Source organism: Bubalus kerabau, chromosome 7 (genome assembly GCF_029407905.1).
Source record: "Bubalus kerabau isolate K-KA32 ecotype Philippines breed swamp buffalo chromosome 7, PCC_UOA_SB_1v2, whole genome shotgun sequence".
Classification (NCBI taxonomy): Eukaryota; Metazoa; Chordata; class Mammalia; order Artiodactyla; family Bovidae; genus Bubalus; species Bubalus kerabau.
In genome coordinates, this window is record NC_073630.1 from 67,430,813 (window position 1) to 67,457,632 (window position 26,820).

Genomic DNA, 26,820 nt, shown 5'->3' on the forward strand with positions numbered 1-26,820 from the left:
TTTTTCAGATTAACATTAAAATCATTGCTAGTTTCCAAGAAAAATATTCCTTGAATTTTTTTAATTGGAATTATATTAAGCCTATACATTTATTTGGAGAACATTATTTTACATAGTCCAATTTTCTTATCCTAGGATATGGGGTATCTGTCAACATATCTGATCTTTTTAAAAAGTGCCTCTAATATTTTATAATTATTTTCATAGACACCATTTATATTTATTTTTACATTAATTCTTAGGTATTTTAAAATTCTGCTGTTAGGAACTATTAAATGAATTTATTCTTATTCCTTTCTGTTACAAAATATTTAGTATTTTGTTTATGGTGTTTTTTTATACAGATGTTATAATTTTTCATAGTAAAAGAATCAAAACTTTTTTGGGTATAACTGTTTTTATACACAGAAAAACAATGTGAACCTAAATCCTAAATTTACAGCAACTTTTACCTATAATTTTTAAAAAATTAAAATACTTTCTAAAAGGTAAAAAATTAAAATCCATAATATAAATATAGCTCTAAGAAATTGGTAGGATAATACCACAGAAAAATTATTATCATAAACAGCATTTTTGCTTCATCTCCCTTAAACAAACAGTGAGTAAGACCAATTTAGTCCAAGTAGAAAAAGCAAGAACTTAAGGAAACACCATGATTCGTTAACAGATTCATTTATTAATTATAAAGTACAGAAGTTTAACACCACAGCACTGTCTTCTCCTCTACATGTTCCTCCTTAGTATCCTTCTCATAATTCTGTAATTATCTTGTTTATTCATTGCTTACTTTTTTATTGTCTATTTTTTCCCCACTCCCAATGCAATTTCTATTCAGGCTGCAGCCATTTTTGTCTCCTTTACTACAATAATCAACACCCACTGTAGAGGAGGAAAATTTTTTTCTTTCTTTCCTTCTAGGTACTTTGGCTGGCCAAATAATTAAGTTAACATAAGATAGATTAACAGGAGAAAACAAATTTAATTTCATTCATATAGAAGCCCCAAAGATACAAGACTCAAAAGCAAGTTGAGCAACTGAGGCTTATATGCCATCCTGAGCTAAGGAATGGGATAGGGGTCTGGAGCTTCAAAGGGGAGAGGGGTAATTCACAGGACAATCACAGGAGCAGATGTTTGGTAATTATGTATGTGCCCTGCCATATGCACAGGTCTTTCACACATTCACACATCACACGTTCCCCCTTGTCATTGTCTCCTTTCCCCTCCACACCCAGCCCCTCCACCTGGACAATAAATGGTTTCCTCTTGACCTATCATTTGTATTAGCACAAAAACATCTTTCAACGTCTCTTATCTTAAAATAAAAATTCTTTAATTCAACATCACTCTCCAATGATGGCCCAGTTCTCTGGCTTTTAAAGGGGGAATGTTGTGCTTATGTAAATATACACATATGTATACACACAAATGTGTGTGTATATATATATATATATATATATATATATATAAAGATGCATGTAGGTTGATAGATCTATGATGGGAAGATGTAATTTTCTTCTAGATGTTTCTTTTTTCCAATAAAATAAGAAAAGTCATCAACTAACAGAAAAGAGTATTAGAGATCTGAGTAGTGAAGAAATTGTTGTTGTTATCATTTAGTCGCTAAGTTGTGTCTGACTCCTTCAATCCCATGGGCTATAGCCTGACAGGCTCCTCTCATGGGATTTCCAAAGCAAGACTATTGAAGTGGGTTGCTACTTGCTTCTCCAGGGGATCTTCCCAACCCAAGGATAGAACCTGCATCTCCTGCATTGCAGGCAGATTCTTTACCACTGAGGCACCAGGAAAGCCCTAGTGAAGAAATTGTTTGAAACAATTATCTCAGAAAGTGAAAAAATGAATTTGGTAGGGTAATACAGTAGGATTTGAAAGGTAGTACAGAGCAGCCATTTAAGATGTAGTACTATAATAAAGGAGAAACAAGTAGCATTTCCTCCATTCACATTCATCTATTCAGGGAGCAAATGGCAAGCTTACTGAGGACATACATGTTCAAGGGAGAAATTATAGCAGTGAACCATGGTGTCTAAACTAAGTAAGAAGGAAATGAGGGCTTCAAACTGGTGAATGAATGCATTGTTCAAATGGAACCAAACAACAGTTGGGGAAGTAAATGAACAGAGAGATAGGAGATTCAGTTCTCAGGTGAATAAAACTGTAAATAATCCTCCCCTGTAATTCTCCAAAGGTCCTGCACAGTGTGACTTTAACCACTTGTACACAGCTTGAAATGTCATGACGTTTTCTCAAAAGGCTCAGTGTGGATTTCCTCTAACCAGTCAGCATATGATTTTACTTACTTACAATTTCTCAGAAGTGCATCCATTAAGAAAAATAGAGTCCATCAGTACAACAACTATATATCCTTTTATCTTAAAGTATTTTAAATTGTTTTAATGCACCAACCAAAAAGCAAATCATCATTCAAACCAAACAGCCTATTAGAGTCCCATCCTTAAGTGCTGTTTTGTCTCTCTGCTTATTATTCTCTTAGCGATAAAAACAGAAATCATATGACCAAATGTGAATGCTAAACCATTTCCAAGATAACCTGAACAGCAAACAAATAGAATCCTGTAATGCCATCTTGAGCATTCTTCAGAAAACTGTTACGAGGGCAAAGAGTCCATAAAGTAAGGCGCAAGGATAGGCAATGAGAAGCTGCTGTCCTTCCATGGCCAAAGCTGATGTGAAGATTTTGGAGGCTGAGAGACTACACCAGCCAATGATGACCAGTGCCGACACAGTTCCAAAGATGCCCCTGCAGCAGAGACCAAAGAGATGGTTATCTTATACCAGGAGAGAAAGAAGTTATTGAATGACACAGCTGCCTCTAAAATGTCCTTGGTATATTTCCTCCATTTGTAAAATGAGGGTGAAGGGTAATAGGAACTAAAGGCCTCAGCCAGTTAGAATTTTGAGTCAAGTTCACCATTAGAAGCTAAATATTTCATAGGTAGGTAAAAGCTCAGATTACTGGAAATAGGATTGACCTACAGTCACTTTCATAAGTCAAAATCACAATTACTACAATTCTTTTATATGAACTATGTTTAGAGACTTCTTTTATAACTACAAATTTCTATTCCCTGCTTTCTTCCTAAATTTGCCCACTGTATGAGCAGAAAAATGACTGGACTTGAATTCCAGTGGGGTTCCCACCCCCCCAGTGCTCCAGGGCCATGTCCTGGGTTTTTGTCTGAGACAGCAAAGCCTGACACAGCTCAGGGAGGGAACAGATGGAGCAGGAAGGCACAGATGTGTGTGGCCTCCCAACTCATTGCTGAAGATCCCTTTGGTTGGTGTGGGTGTAGATTTTTATAATATTGAAATGGATTTGTTCAAATTGGTATCTTCAAAAAGTAACTATGGAGGCAATTGGTTCTTTAGGAAGAAAGGAGAATGAAGTGACTTGACAAAAATTGCAAGTAAGATGGGCATTAAGTCAAGAGCTGCAAACTCCCAGCAGCATATTGTTATGTTTGCCATCAAACTACACTGCCTCACTTGATCTGGTTCAATCTGAAATTGAGAATTGTGCTTATTATTTGTGAGAATGACAGAAATACCCACTCTTAATACTGGAACCAAAGCAAAACAAGTGGAAAGGTACACTGTGTAGTTTGCAATGGCTTAGATTGTAAATAAACCAAACATATTTTGAAGTGCTCTAATAAATATTATGTCTGTTGGCTTAATTAATGCTATTAGAAATAAAGTTTAGAGGATTAAATTTACCAGTTTTTTGTGAACAAAAATGTGAGATTATATATGATTCATTTGAATGTTATAGTGATACGCCCAAAAAGGTAATTTCAGTTTCATGGTCTTTAGGGATCAGTTAGTTGTTCCTTATTAATATAACTTAATGGATTCTTAAATCATCCTTTACATTTCAGAATGAAAGTCTAATGAAAAATATCAGACTACTGATGATTCTCAAAATTCGAGTTGTAGTTTTTATTTTGTTCTTTTAATAATCCAGAGTGATTTAAGATGCCCCAAAGCTCAACTTTGTGAGAAATAATGTCTAAAACATAAAAATTTTTAAATGGAAGATCATTATAGTATTCTTTGGCAAAAGCATCTGACAAAATAGAAATTGTAAAACTGAACTCTCTAGTAACATGTCAAACATCCATATCAAACAACATAGTAAACAGAAGAGCTAGTTATAGAACATGATATACAAAAGTCAGGGGCAAGACTCAGGAAATATACACCTAACTCACATTGTGGGCTTCGCTGGTGGCTCAGACAGTACGGGAGACCTGGGTTCTCTCCCTGGGTTGGGAAGATACCCTGGAGAAGGAAATGGTTAACCATTCCAGTATTCTGGTCTGGAGAATTCCATGGACAGAGGAGCCTGGCAGGCTACAGTCCATGGGATCACAAAGAGTTGGACACTATTGAGTGACATTCATTCACTTTTCACATTGTACTTACACATTCAAGGTTTCCATTTGCCATTGTATTCCTCTTTTTTAAGTGTTGAGTACTCACTGGTAAAGAAAGGGTTTGCTCTATGTTATTCTGAAGACCATTACTTCCAACAAACTTAGGGTTACCAGGAGGTAAAGAGTGGGAGGGATAAATTGGAAGATTGTGAATGACATATACACTCTATTACATATAAAGTAGATAACTAATAAGAACCTACTGTACAGCACAGGGAACTCTGCTCTGTAGAGGGAAATCTTTCCCCCTTCCCTGGGAAGGGAAGCCCACAATGTGAGCTAGAGGTATATTTATTGAGATATATTTAATACCCTGTACTACCCCATATGGGAAAAGAATGCAAAAAATAGTGGATATATGTACAACAGATTCACTTTGCTGTACAACTGAAACTAACGCAACATTGTAAGTCAACTATCCTACAATAATTTTTTTTTTAAAAAGACTGTCATTTTCAAAATGAAACCATATTAAAACAGAAAAGCACTTCTATCTATGCAATTCTCAATAATGTTATGAAGAAAGTATCTGAGATTATATCTAAACAAAAATGTTAGTCTTTCTAAAATGTTTATCTGGCATTGACAAAGTCTGTATAATAACCTATCCAATATAGTGTTAATAACCTAAAACTTGGATCATCCAAGAAAAAAATGTGAATTGTGTCTATATGGAAAAATGAGCACTGGTGGCAAATGATTTATTTCTAATTGGGTTTGGAGCATGGGAGGTGATAAAGAACTATGGAATTACTTGCTCTCCCCAGCCCAAAGTGGTAGTGCTCTGTATATGCCCTAGGAAAGTGCCCAACAGAAGTGTATTCACTGAATCCTTATGCATATTTTTGAATTACAAATACTAACTGCCCAAGAAGTAAAAAAGAAAAAAAAAATATTGACTGAGTGTATATGCTATGAGGTTCTCTAGCATCAATATCCTCATCAGGGTTCCTGGGAATTCTGCACTACAAGGAGCCCAGCTAAGAAAGAACAGTTGCTTCCCTCCTAGAAGGCAGAGTGCCTGGGAGCTGAAGCAATTTGTCAGGGTTCACCAGGCACTTACTCTTTCTAATTCAAACAAGTGAATTTTCTGTAGTTGGTTGTATTACCCATGGCAATAGTTCATATTGAAGAATGTGACTACGAACGAAGTACCAATTTTAAAGATAACTTGGTTTAATTTATTTTTTAAATCATTGAAATAGGAATAGCACCTGAGCCAAAACCGACCTACTTTCCTGAAACTATATGTAGCTTTTAATAGCCAGTTTCCCCAATCTTCCTACTAAAATGATCAGAAAGAGGTTAACTGTTGCACTGATGCGGCAAGCTTCAGCGATGTTTGTGCATGTGGGGTCAATTACTAACAAAGACACTTACTGCAGTGAGAAGAAGATGGCGCAGCTGGAGAGGATGACCATGGGGAGCAGGCAGTATCCCAGCACACTCGCCACGCAGCCATAGGACACTCCTGAAGAGCTCATCAAGTTCAGTAAGGCATGAATACCTAGGCAGCCAATGGCACTCATGCCATACACATAACCAAACTGGACTTTTCCTGCCTGAAACAACGGGAAGAAAACAGTTTGGATACACAATGAACATCAAGAAGAAATCAGATTGTCAACAAAGCAGAGAATACTTTTGAATCATTCAGCTCAATGTTATTCATGTCTTTGGAGTATAAGCATCAGGAGATTGGGAGCTCTAAAGAAAAACTAATTGTAATATAGATTCAGGTCATGAAAACAATCCCCTCTATACATGGGATGGCACAAGCATGCTTATATCCCCAGACTGATATTTTTATTATAGATTGCCTGTTGGGGTACTAGGCATAGGTGAGGATATATTTTCTTTCCTTATTTGTTGCACAATTAAATGAAAGAATAAATGAATAAAAAATTCTGATTTAGTCTTGGAGATTTATAAGACATAATAGTAATATTAGCAAACATCTGTTGCATTTACTATCTTAGGTCCTGTTCTAGAGATTCTACATAAATTAATTTATTTAATCCACACAATATAATGAGTAGGTATCATTGTTGTACCCATTATACACAGGAAGAAACTGAGGTGCAGAGAGATTATGGGACTTGCCTAAAGTAAAATAATGCTAAGCATTGAGGCTTAGCTTGAACCCACGCAGTCTGGCTCTACAATTTAGGCCCTTAATACCTGCAGAAGCTCCAATAAGCGACAGAACAAGGGGACCCAGGTGGCTCAGTAGCAAAGAAAATGAAAGTGAAAGTCGCTCAGTCGTCTCTGACTTTTTGTGACCCCATGGATATACTGTCCATGGAATTCTCCAGGCCAGAATACTGGAGTGGGTAGCCATTCCTTTCTCCAGGGGATCTTCCCAACCCAAGAATAGAACCCAGGTCTCCTGCATTGTAGGCGGATTCCTTATCAGACGAGCCACAAATCCATCTTCCAACACAGGAGTTCGATCTCTGGGTCAGAGAGATTCCCTGAAAGAGGAAATGGCAACCCACTCCAGTATTCTTGCTGGGAAAAATCCCATGGACAGAGGAGCCTGGCTGCTACAGTCCGTGGCGTCCCAAAGAGGTGGACACAACTGAGAATGCCACACATGCAAGCTAGCATATCCCAAACTTATGTGACTAGAGAATCCTGTTTTCATAATGCCTATTACCAGCCTAACTAAACAGACTTTATGAAAAACTGATTTACATACAGCAAGCAATAGTGAATCATAAAGGTATTGTTAAAGGAAGTCAGACTAAAGTATTCAGGACAGACTGCTGATCTGAGGATTCATCAGATAGCCATCACCCGCACAATACTGGAGACTTGTTGCTGAAGCAGCTCCATTAAACTCATCCAGGGAAAGTCACAAACTATTGTTGATTCAACAGAAGATATTTTAATGTTTGCTATCCGAGGATGCCAAATCTCCAGTAAAAAATGCATGTCCTTTTTATATATACATTAAGCTGGTTAGAAATTCTAGATAAAGATTGAAGAGGCTGACTCTGATTTTCATGGAAATTATACAAAACCAACAAAACTGATTCACAGAGAGAGAGCTTTTTAGCTGTCATTTTTTTCTTTTCCATAGCTGTTATTCATGAAGTCCTTATATCTTACAGAATAAAGAGATATTTATTTTGTAGTCAATTAACGGAGAATATCATGACCATTTTATCGTTCAAAACTGTCAAGCTATTTTGAATTTTTCTTCCTCTGCAGTTAGGGAAGTTGATCACTACTAAGTTCTTTCACAAAATGTCCCTGGGCTATGCTGCAGAATTCTTTCCTGCATTAGCCATAATAAGTCCTTCTGGCTATTTTGTGAAGTAATGCTGATAATGCTAATGGGTATGCTAAAAGAAACACATCAGTTATGAACTGAACTATTGGGTGAGTTTGTTCCACTTGGAAAATCGTGACAATTTCAAATAACTTTCATGTATTAGAGAAACATTTTACTTGACGTTTAATTGGATGGGATAATTCAGAGGTGCAAATAGTTGTAAAGGTGACACACCACTTCCCTACACTCACAGGACACGTAGCTGGCCCGTGACCCTAACCAGTTTTGTGAATGGGGTAAACAGAGGGTGCATTAAATTAATTTGGTAGTAAAATTGTCCTTTTTCATATCAGTTACTGACTTCTCTATCTATTTCTCTTGTTAGATTATCCAGTTTGAGGCTTCATTCCATTTGGCAGGGGCAATTCTCATTTTTTAATTTGTTTCAAATTCTAATAAGGGTTTGTAATTGAAGTGGAAAATAAATGTTCAGTTTCTTTTTACATTTCAAATGTTTGAGATCATCCTTGTACCATTACTACATCTTTATTTGAAATACTTCTTATTCTTGATTATGCTTTTATATTGGCCATGCATATCCCTTTTCCAGATCACATTTATAGCTCTACTAGAAAAATTAAATGGAAGCATAGTTTTAAAACACTTGTGTTTATGGTTTCGGGTTGAAAATAATTTTAAGAGGAAGAATAAGTAAAATTAAATCTGTGTTGAGTGTTTGAAGCTGTTCTTTCTGGTTTGCTTCCTGCAACATGAAGAAAGTCCCCTAAAAGATATTGTACTTTATATCAACATAAATCGTAAAAATGATGAGTATGTGACTATGAATATTACACCTCTGGAAATAATGAGCAGACTTGAATATTTTTTCTGGATTGAGTCTTGCTCTCTTTATTATAGTGCACTACCAGCTCATAAAATCATCTTTTACATTTTAATTTCAGATATCCAGGACAGGGTTAACAGCCTCAAATGGACTCTGAGTTAAATCTGACTTTATTAATATCCAGCTGAGTTTTTCAGTCCTTATTGTTCTACATGTATCAGAATCAATTCTGGAGTAACCACATGGGATGGTAAAGTTGAAGTGAAAATAGCTGCCTAAAATCTTTGAGAAAATACGAATTTTTACACATTTCCCAAAATTTCAGATTTGAAATGAACCTTAAGAATCACTTGTATAAGCCCTTTTTTTTTTTGTCTTCAAAGTGAAAAAAATGGAAGCCTAGAAATAAGAAATAAAAGGTTCAGGATCTTATCTGGAGGCAAAGTTAGGGGCAGATCCAAATTTGTCACTCTCAGTTGAGTTCTTTGTATTGTTTTACACTTAAAATTGAGGCTATTTAAATAATTCAAACTAACATTATGTACCCAAAAAAGATCTTAATGGGATTAATTGTTTCCTTTAGGAGATGGTAATAGTAATATTTTCTATGAAAAAACAAACAGCTGTTATATTACAAATTACCTGAAAAAGAAACAAGAGTTAATATGATAAATTAATTGTTTCTGACTATTTGATTAATTGACATGGTCTTACTTGCAACTTAATCTAATATTATCAAAGTACTGTGGCAAAGACAGAAGGAACATTTGAAACTAAATTAAAACTCTAGTTGGTATAGTGTTATACTTGCAGAGTATTTGCATTTGCTGTTCAAAGGAAGAAATAAGGAAGAAATAAGATGCCATAACTAAGTACTATTGTATTGGATAAACATGACGTACTTATCGACCAAGTTACAATGCACAAACTAGATTTCTATCAGAATTTTGATTAGTATTATGTACTTAGTAATGCAAAGTGAAAATTAATTTAGTTGCAAATACATTTCATAGCTACTTTTGAGAAGTATAGCTACATTAGGGGAGTGGATAGCTGTAAGAAACAGAAGTGAACTGAATAATTAATTTAAGGACTTTTCCTAGCATCTTAAATTTTCTATATCATCTCTCCTGCCAAGTTTACCATTTTTTACCTTAATGAAACTGTACTTGTCAGACTGGCTTGACCATCTTTTTCATCCTCTGCTTTTAAATGTGCTGTCATTACCTCCTTAATGTAAAATCATAGACCTTTCCTATTTCTTCTTTTTCTCTCCTTTTTTGAGGGGGAGAAAACATTTTTCTAAAGTATGAAATAGAATATCTTCTAAACTTAGGAGGAAAAATATTCTTTTTTGGTGACTCCTAATGCCCCATGGAAAAGAAATGCAAAAAAGCAAAATGGCTGTCTGGGGAGGCCTTACAAATAGCTGTGAAAAGAAGAGAAGCGAAAAGCAAAGGAGAAAAGGAAAGATAGAAGCATCTGAATGCAGAGTTCCAAAGAATAGCAAGAAGAGATAAGAAAGCCTTCCTCAGTGATCAATGCAAAGAAATAGAGGAAAACAACAGAATGGAAAAGACTAGAGATCTCTTCAAGAAAATTAGAGATACCAAGGGAACATTTCATGCAAAGATGGGCTTGAGAAAGGCGAGAAATGGTATGGATCTAACAGAAGCAGAAGATATTAGGAAGAGGTGGCAAGAATACACAGAAGAACTATACAAAAAGATCTTCACGACCAAGATAATCACGATGGTGTGATCACTGACCTAGAGCCAGACATCCTGGAATGTGAAATCAAATGGGCCTTAGAAAGCATTACTACGAACAAAGCTTGTGGAGGTGATGGAATTCCAGTTGAGCTATTTCAAATCCTAAAAGATGACGCTGTGAAAGTGCTGCACTCAATATGCCATCAAATTTGGCAAATTCAGCAGTGGCCACAGGACTGGAAAAGGTCAGTTTTCATTCCAATCCCAAAGAAAGGCAATGCAAAGAATGCTCAGACTACCACACAATTGCATTCATCTCACACTCTAGTAAAGTAATCCTTAAAATTCTCCAAGCTAGGCTCAGCAATACGTGAACCATGAACTTCCAGATGTTCAAGCTGGTTTTAGAAAAGGCAAAGGAACCAGAGATCAAATTGCCAACACCCACTAGATCAATGAAAAACAAGAGAGTTCCAGAAAAACATCTATTTCTGCTTTATTGACTATGCCAAAGCCTTTGACTATGTGGATCACAATAAACTGTGGAATATTCTGAAAGAGATGGGAATACCAGACCACCTGACCTGCCTCTTGAGAAACCAATATGCAGGTCAGGAAGCATCAGTTAGAACTGGACATGGAACAACAGACTGGTTCCAAATAGGAAAAGGAGTACGTCAAGGCTGTATATTATCACCCTGCTTATTTAACTTTTATGCAGAGTACATCATGAGAAACTCTGGGCTGGAAGAAGAACATGCTGCAATCAAGATTACCGGGAGAAATAACAATAACCTCAGATATGCAGATGACACCACCCTTATGGCAGAAAGTGAAGAGAAACTCAAAAGCCTCTTGATGAAAGTGAAAGAGGAGAGTGAAAATTTGGCTTAAAGCTTAACATTCAGAAAACTAAGATCATGGCATCTAGTTCCATCACTTCATGACAAATAGATGGGGAAACAGTGTCAGACTATTTTTTTGGGCTCCAAAATCACTGCAGATGGTGACTGCAGCCATGAAATTAAAAGACGCTCACTCCTTGGAAGGAAAGTTATGACCAACCTCGATAGCATATTAAAAAGCAGAGACATTACTTTGCCAACAAGGTCCATCTAGTCAAGGCTATGGTTTTTCCAGTGGTCATGTATGGATGTGAGAGTTGGACTGTGAAGAAAGCTGAGTGCCGAAGAGTTGATGCTTTTGCACTGTGGTGTTGGAGAAGACTCCTGAGAGTCCCTTGGACTGCAAGGAGATCCAACCAGTCCATTCAAAAGGAGATCAGTCCTGGGTGTTCTTTGGAAGGACTGATGCTGAAGCTGAAACGCCAATACTTTGGCCACCTCATGAGAAGAGTTGACTCATTGGAAAAGACCCTGATGCTGGGAGGGACTGGGGACAGGAGGAGAAGGGGACGACACGATGAGATGGCTGGATGGCATCACCAACTTGATGGACATGAGTTTGGGTGAACTCTGGGAGTTGGTGATGGACAGGGAGGCCTGGCTTGCTGCGATTCATGCGGTCGCAAAGAGTCGGACACGACTGAGCGACTAAACTGAACTGAACTGAATATCATTGCTCCCAAATTTAAAGAATGAAAGAGACCCAACACAAGATGACTGGTGACGTCAGGGGGATAAATGTCTTCATAAAAAAACAGAAAACTAAAATGACAGGGGGAAATATACAGGTCGAACAAACAAATCACTGCTTATCATTGCAAGTCTGTTTATTCATAGTAGCCTAACCAGGAACAAGGAGACTCATCTCAGACCTCACAGAATATCTGCAATAGTCTGGAGACATAACCCGGAAAAGAAAATATTGCGTAAATAGGGGATTTTTGTCTAATGTTACAACAGAAATCACACAGAAAGCAAGAAATAAAATTTTGGCCCTATTATTTTCAAATTCCACATGTTCCTTCAACTTTTTCAGATTGATAGTCTTTTTTAAACAACAGAAAAAGGCTTAACAATAAGAAAATCATTTATATGATTTCCTGCTTTGTTGAAAATCTGACTTGGTGATTTGATTTTCAAAATTCTATTTAAATTTACATTTTTTTTTTTATTTGTCATAAGAAGTGATGACAGTTTCTTTTTGCCATTATGGTTCAAGTAGATATGTCTCTCTTACCAAAAAAAATGTAGTCATGAATTAAACAAGTTTCAGTTTATAAAGTGATATACTACTTTCTGTGTTTACAAAGACAACTTCAAAAAATGACATTTGGAAGGGCATACATTAAAATCTGATACTTGGCTGTCGTGTAACAGAAGTAGAAATATGATATTGTAAACATGAAACTCAGATTATGGTGTAAACCAACGTTACCTCAATTAAAAAAGAAAAAAAATCTAGAACTGGCTGCTGTTCATTACCAAAAGTAGGGTGGCTCCTAGAGCCACGCAGAACAGGATGGGCCCAGTGAGATCTGTTTCATTCATAATGCTGCCATCTGCTGGCTTCATTGGGTTTAACACTGTCAAGGTTTTTTGCCATATGTGATCAAAATTAATTCCAAGTTCTGCAAAAAAAAAAAAAGAAAAAGAGATAACATAAATATAGAAAAATAAGCATGAGTAATATTCTTTAATTAAAGTTAACTTATTAATTTACAAAGCACTTTAATCTGTTTGTTATACCATCATAGTCTAAAGTTCTATGTAATACATATGATACAGAGCAACCTTAAACAAAAAGAATGTATATTACCACACAGTGTCCTAGAGGATATATTTTAGAGATACAGTCAAGGAAAAAATTCCTGCTCTGCAGCAAATATATGGTTAAAATCTAGCCAAAAGTGAAGAAAGAAATGGACATTTTCAGTAAAGATATAAAATATAATGGTAGCTAACAACCCACTCCAATGTTCTTGCCTGGAGAATCCCAGGGACGGGAGAGCCTGGTGGGCTGCCGTCTCTGGGATCGCACAGAGTCAGACACAACTAAAGTGACTTAGCAGCAGCAGCAGCAACAAACCAAAAGTCCCATCTTATTGCACATTTAGTTATTTCTTTTTCCTGCATTTTCAACTGCTAACACTTTTGAAACTTGTTCTATGAAACATGCAACATTTTCAAATCAGTTCAGTTCAGTTGCTCAGTAGTGTCCAACTATTTGCGACCCATGGACTACAGCATGCCAGGCTTCCCTGTCCAACACCAACTTCCAGAGCTTGCTCAAACTCATGTCCATCGACTCTATGATGCCATCCAACCATCTCATCTTCTATCATCTCCTTCTCTTCCCGCCTTCAATCATTCCCAGCATCAGGGACTTTTCAAATGAGTCAGTTCTTCGTATCAGGTGGCCAAAGTATTGGAGCTTCAGCTTCAGCATCAGTCTTTCCAATGAATATTCAGGACTGATTTCCTTTAGGATGGACTGATTGGATCTCCTTGCAGTCCAAGGGACTCTCAAGAGTCTTCTTCAACACCACAATTCAAAATTATCAACTCTTGAGTGCTCAGCGTTCTTTATAGTCCAACTCTCACATCCACACATGACTTATGGAAAAACCATACTTTGACTAGACGGATCTGTGTCAGCAAAGTAATATCTCTTCTTTGTAATATGTTATCTATGTTGATCATAGCTTTTTTTCCAAGGAGCAAGAGTCTTTTAATTTCATGGCTGCAGTCACCATCTGCAGTGATTTTGGAGCACAAGAAAATAGTCTGTCAGTGTTTCCATTGTTTCCCCATCTATTTGCCATGAAGTGATTGCCGTAATCTTTGTTTATTGAATGTTGAGTTTTAAGCCAGCTTTTTCACTCTCCTCCTTCACTTATATCAAGAGGCTCTTTAGATCCTCTTTGCTTTCTGCCCTAAGGGTGGTGTCATCTGCATATCTGAGGTTATTGTTATTTCTTCTGGCAATCTTGATTCCAGCTTGTGCTTCACTCAGTCAAGCATTTAGCATGATGTACTCTGCATTAAGTTAAATAAGCAGGGTGACAATATACAGCCTTGAGGTACTCCAGTCCATTTTTCCATGTCTGGTTCAAACTGTTGCTTCTTGACCTGCATGCAGATTTCTCAAGAGGCAGGTCAGGTAGCCTGGTATTCCCATCTCTTGAAGAATTTTCCACAGTTTGCTGGGTTTCCCACAGTCAAAGGCTTTAGCATAGTCAGTGAAGCAAAAGTAGATATTTTTCCAAAATTCTCTTGCTATTTCCATGATCCACTGGGTATTGGCAATTTGATCTCTGCTTCCTTTGCCTTTTCTAAATCCAGCTTGAACACCTGGAAGTTCTCAGCTCACTTACTGTTGAAGCCTGGGTTGGAGAATTTTGAGCATTTCTTTGCTAGAGTGTGAGATGAGTGCAATTGTGTGGTAGTATGAACATTCTTTGGCATAGCCCTTCTTTGGGATTGGAATGAAAACTGACCTTTTCCAGTCCTGTGGCCACTGCTGAGTTTTCCAAATTTGCTGGCATATTGAGTGCAGCACTTTCAAAGCATCATCTTTTAGGATTTGTAACAGCTCAACTGGAATTCCCTCAGCCCCACTAGCTTTGTTCGTAGTGATGCTTTCTAAGGCCCACTTAACTTCACATTCCAGGATGTCTGGCTCTAGGTGAGTGATCACACCATTGTGGTTATCTGGGTCTTTAAGATCTTTTTTGCATAGTTCTTCTGTGTATTTTTGCCACCTCTTTTTAATATCTTCTGCTTCTCTTAGGTCCATACTGTTTCTGTCCTTTACTGTGCCCACCTTTGCATGAAATGTTCCCTTGGTATGTCTAATTTTCTTCAAGAGTCTCTAGTCTTTCCCATTGTATTGTTTTCCTCTATTTCTTTGCATTGATCACTGAGAAGGCTTTCTTATCTCTCTTTGCTATTCTTTGGAATTCTGCATTCATATGGATATAGCTTTCCTTTTCTCCTTTGCCTTTTGCTTCTCTTTTCTCAGCTAACTGTAAGGTCTCCTCAGACAACCATTTAACCTTTTTGCATTTTTCTTCTTTGGGATGGTTTTGATCACTGCCTCCTCCATCCATAGTTCTTCAGGTGCTTTATCTATCAGATCTAATCCCTTGAAAATATTTGTCACTTCCACTGTATAATCATAAGGGATTTGATTTAGGTCACCTGAATGGTCTAGTGGTTTTCCCTACTTTCTTCAATTTACATCTGAATTTGGCAATAAGGAATTCAGCTCCTGGTCTTGTTTTTTCTGACTGTATAGAGCTTCTCCATCTTCGGCTGCATAGTATATAGTCAATCTGATCTCGGTATTAACTATCTGGTGATGTCCATGTATAGAGCCGTCTTTTGTGTTGTTGGAAGAAGGCATTTGCTATGGCCAGTGTTTTCTCTGGGCAAACTCTGTTAGCCTTTGCCCTGCTTCATTTTTTACTCCAAGGCCAAATTTGCTTGTTACTCCAGGTATCTCTTGACTTCCTACTTTTGCATTCTAGTCCCGTATGATGAAAAGGACATCTAATTTTCAATTAGCAGTGTTATTTAATCTGAAGACACTTAGCCAGGGTCTGGTATTTTACTTCCACTCTTCCTAATGAGCTATGCTATGCTAACTATGTAAACCTCCACGGAAGAGAAAAGGTTCTTTCAGCAAGTAACAGCAATCATGGGTGCACACATATTTCAATCAGGCCAAAGCTCTGTGTTGTTGAGTGTGTGTATTCAGAGACTGAATTCTTGAGACAATTAACCTTTCTCTTTTTTGAATAGTGATGGTAAAATAAAATAACCAAAATCACTGAGGCCCAGTGTCTGTGAGTCTAAACTCATTTATACGTTTCTAATTTTTTTCCAGTGCCTTATTTTTCAAAGAATTGTGACTGCCACATTACATATTACATACTCCTTTGCTAGATTCTGTTCCTCTTATATATTTTTCATTAAAAAGAAAAGAAAAACACCCAGACATTTGACATACACTGAATAAAGAAATAAATTCCAGGATTACATCAGTTACTTTTCTTACCACTCCGATAAACTTTAAGATGTAGGGAAAAAAAGAACATTTATAAGGAAGAAGAATGTAATTTCACTACTTAGGAACCAGTAATTAAGCTGATTTCCTTCCTGCTATCATTTTACATTTGAATAAGAGTGAGGTGGGGGTTAGGAAAAACTGAAGCTAAACTACTATAAAGTACATACATTTCACTTGGAAAGAGTGGAAATCTTTTAGCTGAATGTTTTTACTGAATTTTGCTGTAAGCCCTGAAAGATTTACATGTGTTGGTCTTTCTGACGTGCACGGAGGCAAGCACTGTTAGTTTATTTCTACTTTGTGTGTTAGATGGTTGAAGTCTGGGGAGATGAAGTAAGTTTTCCAAAGTCACAAAGCCAGTAATAGAAAATTTAGGTTCCAGCGCTGGAGAATCTGACACAAGAACTCATACTTTTCAAATAAATAAACAGATAACAGTTCAATTTAAAGGATAGATAGAGGAATTGAATAGACATTTTTCCAAAGAAGACATCCAAATGGCCAAGAGGTACATGAAAATGTGCTTAGCACCATTAATCATCAAAAAAATGCAAATCAAAATTACAAAATCATTTAACACCTGTTAGAATGGCTAACATCGAAAAGGAGTAAGTATTGGTGAGGATATGGAGAAAAGGCAACTCTTCAATATTGCTGGTGGGACTGTTAATTGGTATAGCCACTATGGAAAGCACTGTGGGGGTTCCTCAAATATTATAAAAAAATAGAACTACCATATGATCCAGCTATGTCACTGCTGGGAATATATATGAAGGAAACAAAAACAGGATATCAGAGAGATACCTGCACCTCCACTTTGATAGCAGCACTGTGTATGTCCATGCCAAGTCACTTCACTCGTATCCAACTCTTTATGACCCTATGTACCATAGCCTGCCAGGCTCCTCTGTCCATGAGATTCTTCAGACAAGGGTGGGTTATTTACTATTAGTGCCACCTGGGAAGATAGCAGCATTGGGTACAACAGTCAAAACCACCTAAGTGTTCATTGATGGATGAATAGATTTAAAAGTTATGGTATATATATATATATATATATATATATACACACACACACACACACACACACACACACACACCATGGAGGGCTTCCCTGGTAGCTCAGCTGTTAAAGAATCTGCCTGTAATGCAGGAGACCCCAGTTCAATTCCTGGGTTGGGAAGATCCCCTGGAGAAGAGATAGGCTACCCACTCCAGTATTCATGGGCTTTTCTGGTGTCTCAGATGATAATCTACTTTCAATGTGTGAGACTTGGGTTCGATTCCTGGGTTGGGAAGATCCCCTGGAGGAGGTCATGGCAACCCTCTCCAGTGTTCCTGCCTGGAGAATCCCTATGGACAGAGCTTCCTGGTGGGCTACAGTCCATGGGGTCACAAAAGGTTGGACACAACTGAGCAACCAAGTGCGCACATGTGTGCACACACACACACACACAGAAATACTGTTCAGTCATAAAAAAATGAAGAAATTCTATCATTTGTGACAACATGAATGGACCTTGAGGGCATGTTTCTAAGTGAAATAAGCCAGAAATAAAAAGCCAAATACTGCATGGTATTACTTGTATGTGGAGTCTAAAAAAAAATTTTTTTTAAGTAAAACTTACAGAGTCAGAGTAGAAAAGTGGTTGCCATGGGGTAGGGGAAGTAGGAAGAGACTGGTAAAAGGTTAGAAAAGCAGAAAAAGAACCCACCCTTTTAACCATAGCTTTGATTGAGTCAATGTGCATCTAATCTCATAATGTTTGTATTTTTTTAAGTGTGCTCAGTTCTCCCATGTGAAGGATTGTTTTCCCAAACCATTGGTACCTGGCACTTAACTTCCCTTCACAGGATTTAGTAACCCTCTTTGGTCAAAGAGAGGGTATAGTTCAGTTTCTTCTATAGTGGCATGTACCACCTAAACACCTTGCAGAGCTAACATTCTACACACAGCGTATCAGACGAAATTTCGATGATTGCCATAACATAGAGGGGTCTTGCTCCAACAGGGACCTAGTCATTTTCAGAATACCAGCCAGACATGGCCTGAATTAGGATAGACGGTGTATCTTTCACTCTTTCCACATCCAGGGTGAGAACTGCTAGCCACCCAAACTTGAAAAGAAAGAATATGAATTTAATTTGAATTAAATTAATAGTGAGCAAACAATTTTACAGTTCAACTTTCCTTTTTACTTTTACAGTGTATTTATATATTTCTTAGTGAACATATACTTTGGAAAATATGAGCAGTTCATCAATTTAGAATAGCTTAGGCTGTCTAACGTGATATTTAAAATAGCAGAAGATTTAAAAAATAGACAAATGCTTAAATTGAAGTTGATGTCACCTGAGACTTATGTTGTTTTCAAATTTTATTTCCAATTTAGACATTTACATTAACAATGTGCTTTCCGTTTTTACTACAATAAAGTGACTTTTAATTCAAAATAACTTTTTCCTCAAAAAGTGTAATTATTATGCTTGAAGAAACCCAGATGAAAATGTTTTACAAGACATTGTTACTGATTTTAGGCACTTATTTAATGGCATAATTAACTTTTGCATGTTTCAACATTGAGTCATGAAACAGTAATGAACGTAAGATCTAATAAATTTTTTCATAAGAAAAAATATCTTATGTGTTTTTAACAAAAATACATTTCCATAATATTTTGTTTTAAAATTTATTACATGGTATGCAAATGAGACTATATGTATTTATCAATTGTAGTACTCTAATATAACACCTTATTTTACAAGATAAAAAAGATGAAACTTATGAAATTTGAATGCAAAATTTATTGTTTTGCTGTCATCTAGTGGTAGTAAAGTATACAATATATATGCTATAAAAATGAATTAATACCTTTGTTTTCTATGCAAATTATGGCATTGGCCTTTCAAATATGAACATCAGCCTATGCTACAAATATAAATACCAAATGTCACAGTAATTTTTTTAGCCTGACAGATTTGAATTTACTATTATTTATCAAGATGCATTTGTTAACACATTGATTGCACATTATCACATAGCAAAAGTTATCATTCTTACAGAAAACCAAGCGAAAGCGAGCTTTTCAGCGAGCAAACTGAGGAATAAACAAACATATTTTCAAATAGCATGTTTTTGTGCAAGGGGTAATTATTATAGCTTAATAATTTTATAGGTTGTTTTGGTGTACACTCAATAAAAACTAGCAAATGTCATTTATCATCTTATACTAGAAATCCTGCATATGGTCTTTTTATACCTTTTAGACAGATAAGGCTTGAGGTTTCACAAAGTCACCGTGGCTGAAGAGCATATTGGATCAGAGTCCAGAAATTTCATAGACTCAAAATGCGAAATCATATTAGGTACTGTTATTTCTAATATATATATTTGGTAAGTATAATCACAAAGGGAAAAAAATTATAGGAATTTCTCTGAGCTGTAGAAAGGAGGAGGGGAAATCTAATATATTTCCTATTTGAAATTTGAGAAGACATCACAGGAGAATGTATTATAGTTTAGAACATCAGAATGGAAGTATTTGAGACAAGTAGAAAATATTATATTCAATAAATATTATAAGAAAAATTGATTAACCATAAAAGTTAAATTCTACTTCACATACTAACTTAAAACAATTTTGAATGAATCAAAAATTTAAGTCCAGAACAAAAAGATAATTTAAAAATTTAAGAATCTATAAGAGGATATATCTTTCTGGTTTTAGTTAGAGCTGGAGAAATATAGTCTAAACAAAGAACAATTGGAAAAAAGTTACCAAGAAAAATATTGTGGGGTTGAAAACATAAATATTAAAATGTCTATATGCTCTAATATCCCATAAATAAATTAGATGGCAAACACAATCTATGAAAAAAGCATGAAATATATATTCCAGACAATAATAAATATCTTTACCATTTAATATGTCTAGAAATAAAAAAAGAAAGGAAAAGTCTTAAGATTTTAAAAACAGAAAGACATAAAAGTCAACAAACATGAAAATAAAGTCTAACTTCTCTAGTAACCAAGAAATAAAAAGTATTATTTTTTTCCCTTTTTTGCCTATCAAATTAACAAAGACATTTACTATTCTACTGTGTAGGTGTATTGGCTCATCATTTTTCCAGATTAGTCTGACAGTGTAAATGCCTTTGACCAGCAATCCCAACGTTATAGATCGATCCTGAGGACAGATTCTGTACAGGTCAAAGTTATCTAATGTGATGTTCACCAAAGCATTATCTATTATAAAGGAATAATGTTTAAGATTTAAATTATGGTGGTGGTTTAGTCACTAAACTGTGTATAACTCTTGCGACCCCACAGACTAGTCTCCTCTGTCCATGGGATTTTCCAGGCAAGAAAACTGGAGCAGGCTACCATTTCCTTCTCTAGGGGATCTTCCTGACTCAGGGATAGTACCTGTGTCTCCTGCATTACAGATGGATTTTTTTACTGCTGAGCCAGATTTAAATTATGATATTTGTATATAATGGGCTTCCCAGGTGGCTCAGTGGTAAGGAATCTCCCTGCCAGTGCAGGACATATGGGTTTGATTCCTTAGTCAGGAGGATCCCCTGGAGAAGGAAATGACAACCCATTCTACTATTCTTGCCTGGACAATCCCATGGACATAGGAGTGTGGCAGGCTATAGTCTATGGGGTCACAATGAGTTGGACATGACTTAGTGACTGACCATGCATACACTTGTATATAATAGATCATGTTTTCAAACAATATTTAATGACTTTAAAGAATGCAAAAATAAAAATGCTTATGATATAAGGTAACTTTAAAAAAAAGCAAAACTTCATATCCATAGTATGATCCAATTTTTAAGTATTTACAAATATATATATATATTCAAAGAGAGGCAGTATTTAATTTTTAAGTGTGTATGTATATATATATATATATATATATATTCATAGAAAATAGAATAAAGGCTGGAATAAATATTATCAAATCATTAATGATAGTCATGCCTCAGAAACAAAATTTTCAGGGACTTTATATTTTTATTCATATGTTTCTATATTTTCCAAATTTCTATTTTTGAATATAGATTACTTTTATAATTAGACAATTGATAAGTTTTTTTATTTTTTAAGTAGAGATGTTGGCAGGGTCATGGCAAATGCCTAATGAAAATAGCTTATAACATTCAGGGGTTAGGTATCAGATGTAGAGGCAACTTAAAATGCATGGTTAAGCATAAAAGATGCAAAAATTTAACTGGCCTCTGACGTTCCAACAAATTGATTATATAATTCTCTGTACTTTTCTGAATAGTTTACATCTTTACCCTCTTCTTAATTTTGAAGGCAAACAGAGAAGAATGTTTTAATATCAGGTAGCTGGCTGTGTCCAAACAATAATCTTTTAATGTAAAATACTGGGAATGTTAACCTATCTGTTTTCATTGGACAACATAGAAAAGAGAGCAGTTAGCCTGTGAATATTTCTCCTTGGCTCCCAAATTTAAACCTCCTTGAATTTTAGTTTTGTAGCATCATGTTGTGGAGAAGGAAATGGCAACCCACTCCAGTATTCTTGCCTGGAGAATCCCAGGGACAGAGGAGCCTAGTGGGCTGCTGTCTATGGGGTCGCACAGAGTTGGACACGACTGAAGCGACTTAGCAGCAGTAGCAGCAGCAGCATCATGTTGACATGCCATAGGAACAAAAGTAGCAGACATAAATTGGCTAAATCTCAAAAAATTTTTAAATAAAAAAAAGAACCAATGGTTGGGAGATCCCTGAAATCTTTGGAGGAAATGTTCATCTGCTAGGGTCCCCAGGTTTCCTTGCCACCAGCTGCGCTACTTACTGGAGTCATATTCCTCCTTACTTAGTCATACCTAGATGAGATGAGGGGGCTCACAGGAGCCAGGAAGGAGGAAAAAAAAAAACACCAAAAAACTCGCTTCTCCATGATAATAAAAAATGTATATTGAGAAACTACCCCTGTTGCCCCCAGGCAAGCATAGCAGAAAATAGTTAAACATGCTGCTATAAAGTAGCTTCATTAACTAGATAGGAAGAGTGGTTACTTTGATATAATTACTTTGCCCAAAGATGTTCACTGTTGTCTAGAGATGGCCAGGGAGTCCACATGTAAGAAACAGTGAAGAAACATTTAAAAACTGCAAGACTAACCTAGTGTTAGCACATATCTACTTCAGATTTTCCCCACACAAACAGGAGACGAACTCCCATTGGTTTAAATGTATCTGTCTGGCAGACTCTCGTTTATATGTGGAACAATCATATAAAACACTATATGCAGCATGCTGATAGTATGCATTAAGTGCTGATTATTGCTATTATTATTCAAGCTGTACACACATTAATAGCACTTCCTTAACTTATCTTCTAGTAAAGGAGGCTCTTCTTCAAAGCTGTCAATGTAAGAAGATGGTGAATAATAATCCTGGTTGGATGCTGGCTGAAAAAACTGTCCTGAATAACCTGATGATGCAAGCATCTCTGCTGGGACAAAGGCAGGCTGAGGCTGCCCACTGGCTTGTTGTCTAGAAAAAGGAAAATATTGATACTTATACATCTAAGAAAGGGATATCATGATAAAGCAAGGAAGGAAACTATAATTTTCCTTTTATAATTTCTCCTGGTTTGTATGACTATTCATCCATGAAAAAATTAACTTGCTTGAAGTTTAACCTAAACAAACAAACAAACAAAAAAATGAAAAGTAACTAGTTGTGAGAAAACTCTCTAGAAAAATGATCCATACTGACTAACATGCACTGATTATTTGCAATGTGTTGGACACTTCACATTTTCTCACCTAATTAATACTCTGCAAAGTAAAAACTGTAGTTTTAATCTCATCTTACAGAAAAAGAAATACAGATTCATGGAGACTGAATGACTTGTCTGGCAACACACAATAATATTCAAATGCTGGACAGTGAACCGAAGCGGTCTGTCCGAGCAGTGCCCTTCTCCCTACATGATGCTGCTTTTCCACTGATTTTCAGGGACTATCACCAAATAGGACATTCCCTATAAATCTGGGCAAAGAGCAATTAAAAAATCACAGTCATACTAAGTGAAGCAAACCAGACAAAGACAAATATCACATAATATTGCTTATATGTGGAATTTAACAAATGAACTTATTTACAAAACAGAAATAGATCCCCAGACATAGAAAAGCTCTGGCCCTTCCCAGACAGTTATTTCCAATCAAATTATCTTTGAGTCCCTGACTAAGGCTTTCATAGCTGGCTTCACTGTTCCTCTTTTGAAATATGTGATTTAGTTTTGTCAAAACATGTTTCAACATTTCCTTGATTGTGCTTTTTTTAAAAATTTTTACCATTTATGTGAGAAAAACAATCTTAGTAAATAAATTCTTAAAGTTAGAGAATGGAAGGAAGATATGGGGGCTAGTCTACAATGTTATCTGGTCATTTCAAATTGTTTTTAACTAAAGGAAAGGAAAGAAACATAAAGAATGGTCCTTGATTACAGAGCATCTTAGTTAGCCCTTTGGGAAGGTAAATACTAAAATTTTAATGATTTAAAACCCAACACATTATTCCAAATTACTGAATTAGACCAAAATAAACACTGGACTCTGGCAGGTGGGATTTAAACATTAGCTTTGTTAGCGGGCATCTCTTCTAAAAATCATTTCAAATAACTGTGAAGTGACTGCAAAAAGTTCCTTTAGAACAACAGGCAACATTTTGATCACATTTCCCTTCTTTTACTTTCTGACTCTATGTATTATATTTCTGCCTGTAATGATATTCATCACACACGCTAGTAAAGTAATGCTCAAAATTCTCCAAGCCAGGCTTCAGCAATATGTGAACTGTGAACTTCCTGATGTTCAAGCTGGTTTTAGAAAAAGCAGAGGAACCAGAGATCAAATTGCCAACATCCGCTGGATCATGGAAAAAGCAAGACAGTTCCAGAAAAACTCTTTCTGCTTTATTGACTATGCCAAAGCCTTTGACTGTGTGGATCACAATAAACTGTGGAAAATTCTGAAAGAGATAGGAATACCAGACCACCTGATCTGCCTCTTGAGAAATTTGTATGCAGGTCAGGAAGCAACAGTTAGACCTGGACATGGAACAACAGACTGGTTCCAAATAGGAAAAGGAGTACGTCGAGGCCGTATATTGTCACCCTGTTTATTTAACTTCTATGCAGAGTACATCACGAGAAACGCTGGACTGGAAGAAACACAAGCTGGAATCAAGATTGCCGGGAGAAATATCAATAACCTCAGATATGCAGATGACACCACCCTTATGGCAGAAAGTGAAGAGGAACTCAAAAGCCTCTTGATGAAAGTGAAAGTGGAGAGTGAAAAAGTTGGCTTAAAGCTCAACATTCAGAAAATGAAGATCATGGCATCCGGTCCCATTGCTTCATGGGAAATAGATGGGGAAACAGTGGAAACACTGTCAGACTTTATTTTTCTGGGCTCCAAAATCACTACAGATGGTGACTGCAGCCATGAAATTAAAAGATGCTTACTCCTTGGAAGGAAAGTTATGACCAACCTAGATAGCATATTCAAAAGCAGAGACATTACTTTGCCAACAAAATTTCGTCTAGTCAAGGCTATGGTTTTTCCTGTGGTCATGTATGGATGTGAGAGTTGGACTGTGAAGAAAGCTGAGTGCTGAAGAATTGATGTTTTTGAACTGTGGTGTTGGAGAAGACTCTTGAGAATCCCTTGGACAGCAAGGAGATCCAACCAGTCCATTCTGAAGGAGATCAGCCCTGGGATTTCTTTGGAAGGAATGATGCTAAAGCTGAAACTCCAGTACTTTGACCACCTCATGCGAAGAGTTGATTCATTGGAAAAGACTCTGATGCTGGGAGGGATTGGGGGCAAGAAGAGAAGGGGATGACAGAGGATGAGATGGCTGGATGGCATCACTGACTTGATGGTCGTGAGTCTGAGTGAACTCCGGGAGTTGGTGATGGACAGGGAGGCCTGGCGTGCTGTGATTCATGAGGTCGCAAAGAGTCGGACACGACTGAGCGACTGATCTGATCTGATCTGATCTGAATGATATTCCCATGGTGGGATGTACTCTGAACCAAGTAGAGTGGTTAGCAAACAGGACTTCTAGAGTCCAAATGCCTGCATTCAAATCCCAATTTTATACTCTTAGGCAAACTGTTTCACTTCCTATGCCTCTGTTTATTCATCTGTAACATGAGGACAATAATAGAACTAATAAGGTTGCTGCTGCTGCTGCTGCTAAGTCGCTACAGTCGTGTCTGACTCTATGTGACCCCGTAGACGGCAGCCCACCAGGCTCCCCTGTCCTTGGGATTCTCCAGGCAAGAGCACTGGAGTAGGTTGCCATTTCCTTCTCCAAACTAATAAGGTTATTATGAATTAAATTACCTGAAATAAACAAAGCACTTAGATTAGTGCTGGGCACATAAGAAGAAATCAATAAACATTAGCTAAGTGTTCGTATGTCCTCTTCCTGAGTCTGACTCTGAAGCATTCTAGACACCTCCCTCACTCCCTGGAACAGCATCTTCTATATTTGTAAGTAGTTGTTTTCCAGTCTGCCACTTCCTGATAGAAAACAACATTAATCAGAGTCCAAGAGCTGGTATTCCTTCTGTGCTGATCATCTCTAGCTTTTTCCCACTTCGGTTCCCCTGGAACACCCACACTGACTTTCACAACATACCACCCAATCTGTGTTTTCCTACCAGGAGAATCTCCACTATACATGTGCCAGGATTTCTATCCACAACCCATGAAACAATGGCCATACCTGGTCCATATACAAACCCTCTGAGTGCTCACTAATTCTTCAGTATTCCCCTTTTCACCACCTATAGCTGGCGTTATACAATTCCAACCAGCCTGAAGAGACTTGTCTTTACTTAGATGATATTGTGTTGAGATATGGCATGGCCTCCATGGGGAAAATGTTTTTACTTGTTTCTGTAGCAATAGGACTTAACATTCACCTCCCAATGTAAACATGGAAGATAGAAAATCACTGTTAGGTGACTCAATTATAATTTCTGTGGTTGCAGAATTATGTTTCTTGTAGTCAGGTTTCTGTGTCCCATCAGATGATCACTAGCTACATATTTTATTAGATGGAAGTCCAAAACTATATGGACTTCTATCATGATGGTCAATTGATGCTACTTTTCTTTGTCAGTCTGATCCCAGGGGAGTGCGGGTGGTGCACTGAGTCCCAGTGTCCCATTTTATCTGCATAAGTCCCCAGGTAAGCCAGTAAACAGACATTCTACGTATCCTTGATTACACAGGGCGAGTTTGATGGCAGTGTGTTTTAGGATATGGTAGCCAGGGGGTTTGGCTTGTTTAACATGCCCAGATCCTGGCTCAGTCAGCAGGGACACATAGCTATGTGGCATTGACAGAGATCTCTAGGGATTCAGAAAAGCTGATTCAGTATGTATTTGCTGAAGGCCTCCTGAAACTTTTAAAGGGAGTTTTCCAGTTGTCACCTTTCTGCAGAAACCACAGTTTA

General features: G+C 36.8%; 1 protein-coding gene across 2 annotated transcripts in view; it reads right to left on the bottom strand.

The window, feature by feature from the left end:
* Positions 1–521: 521 nt before the first annotated feature.
* Positions 522–26,820, bottom strand: part of YIPF7 (Yip1 domain family member 7) — a 33,557-nt gene continuing 7,258 nt past the window's right edge. The window contains exons 3-6 of one of the 2 annotated variants that reach the window (XM_055588445.1): positions 22,669–22,830; positions 12,705–12,849; positions 5,862–6,043; positions 522–2,785 (exon numbers count right to left, since the gene is read on the bottom strand). In XM_055588445.1, the coding sequence (XP_055444420.1) occupies positions 2,623–2,785; positions 5,862–6,043; positions 12,705–12,849; positions 22,669–22,830 (652 nt within the window). In that variant the 3' untranslated portion in view covers positions 522–2,622. The remainder of the gene's footprint in view (positions 2,786–5,861; positions 6,044–12,704; positions 12,850–22,668; positions 22,831–26,820) is intronic. The other variant, XM_055588446.1, reaches the window with a different exon arrangement.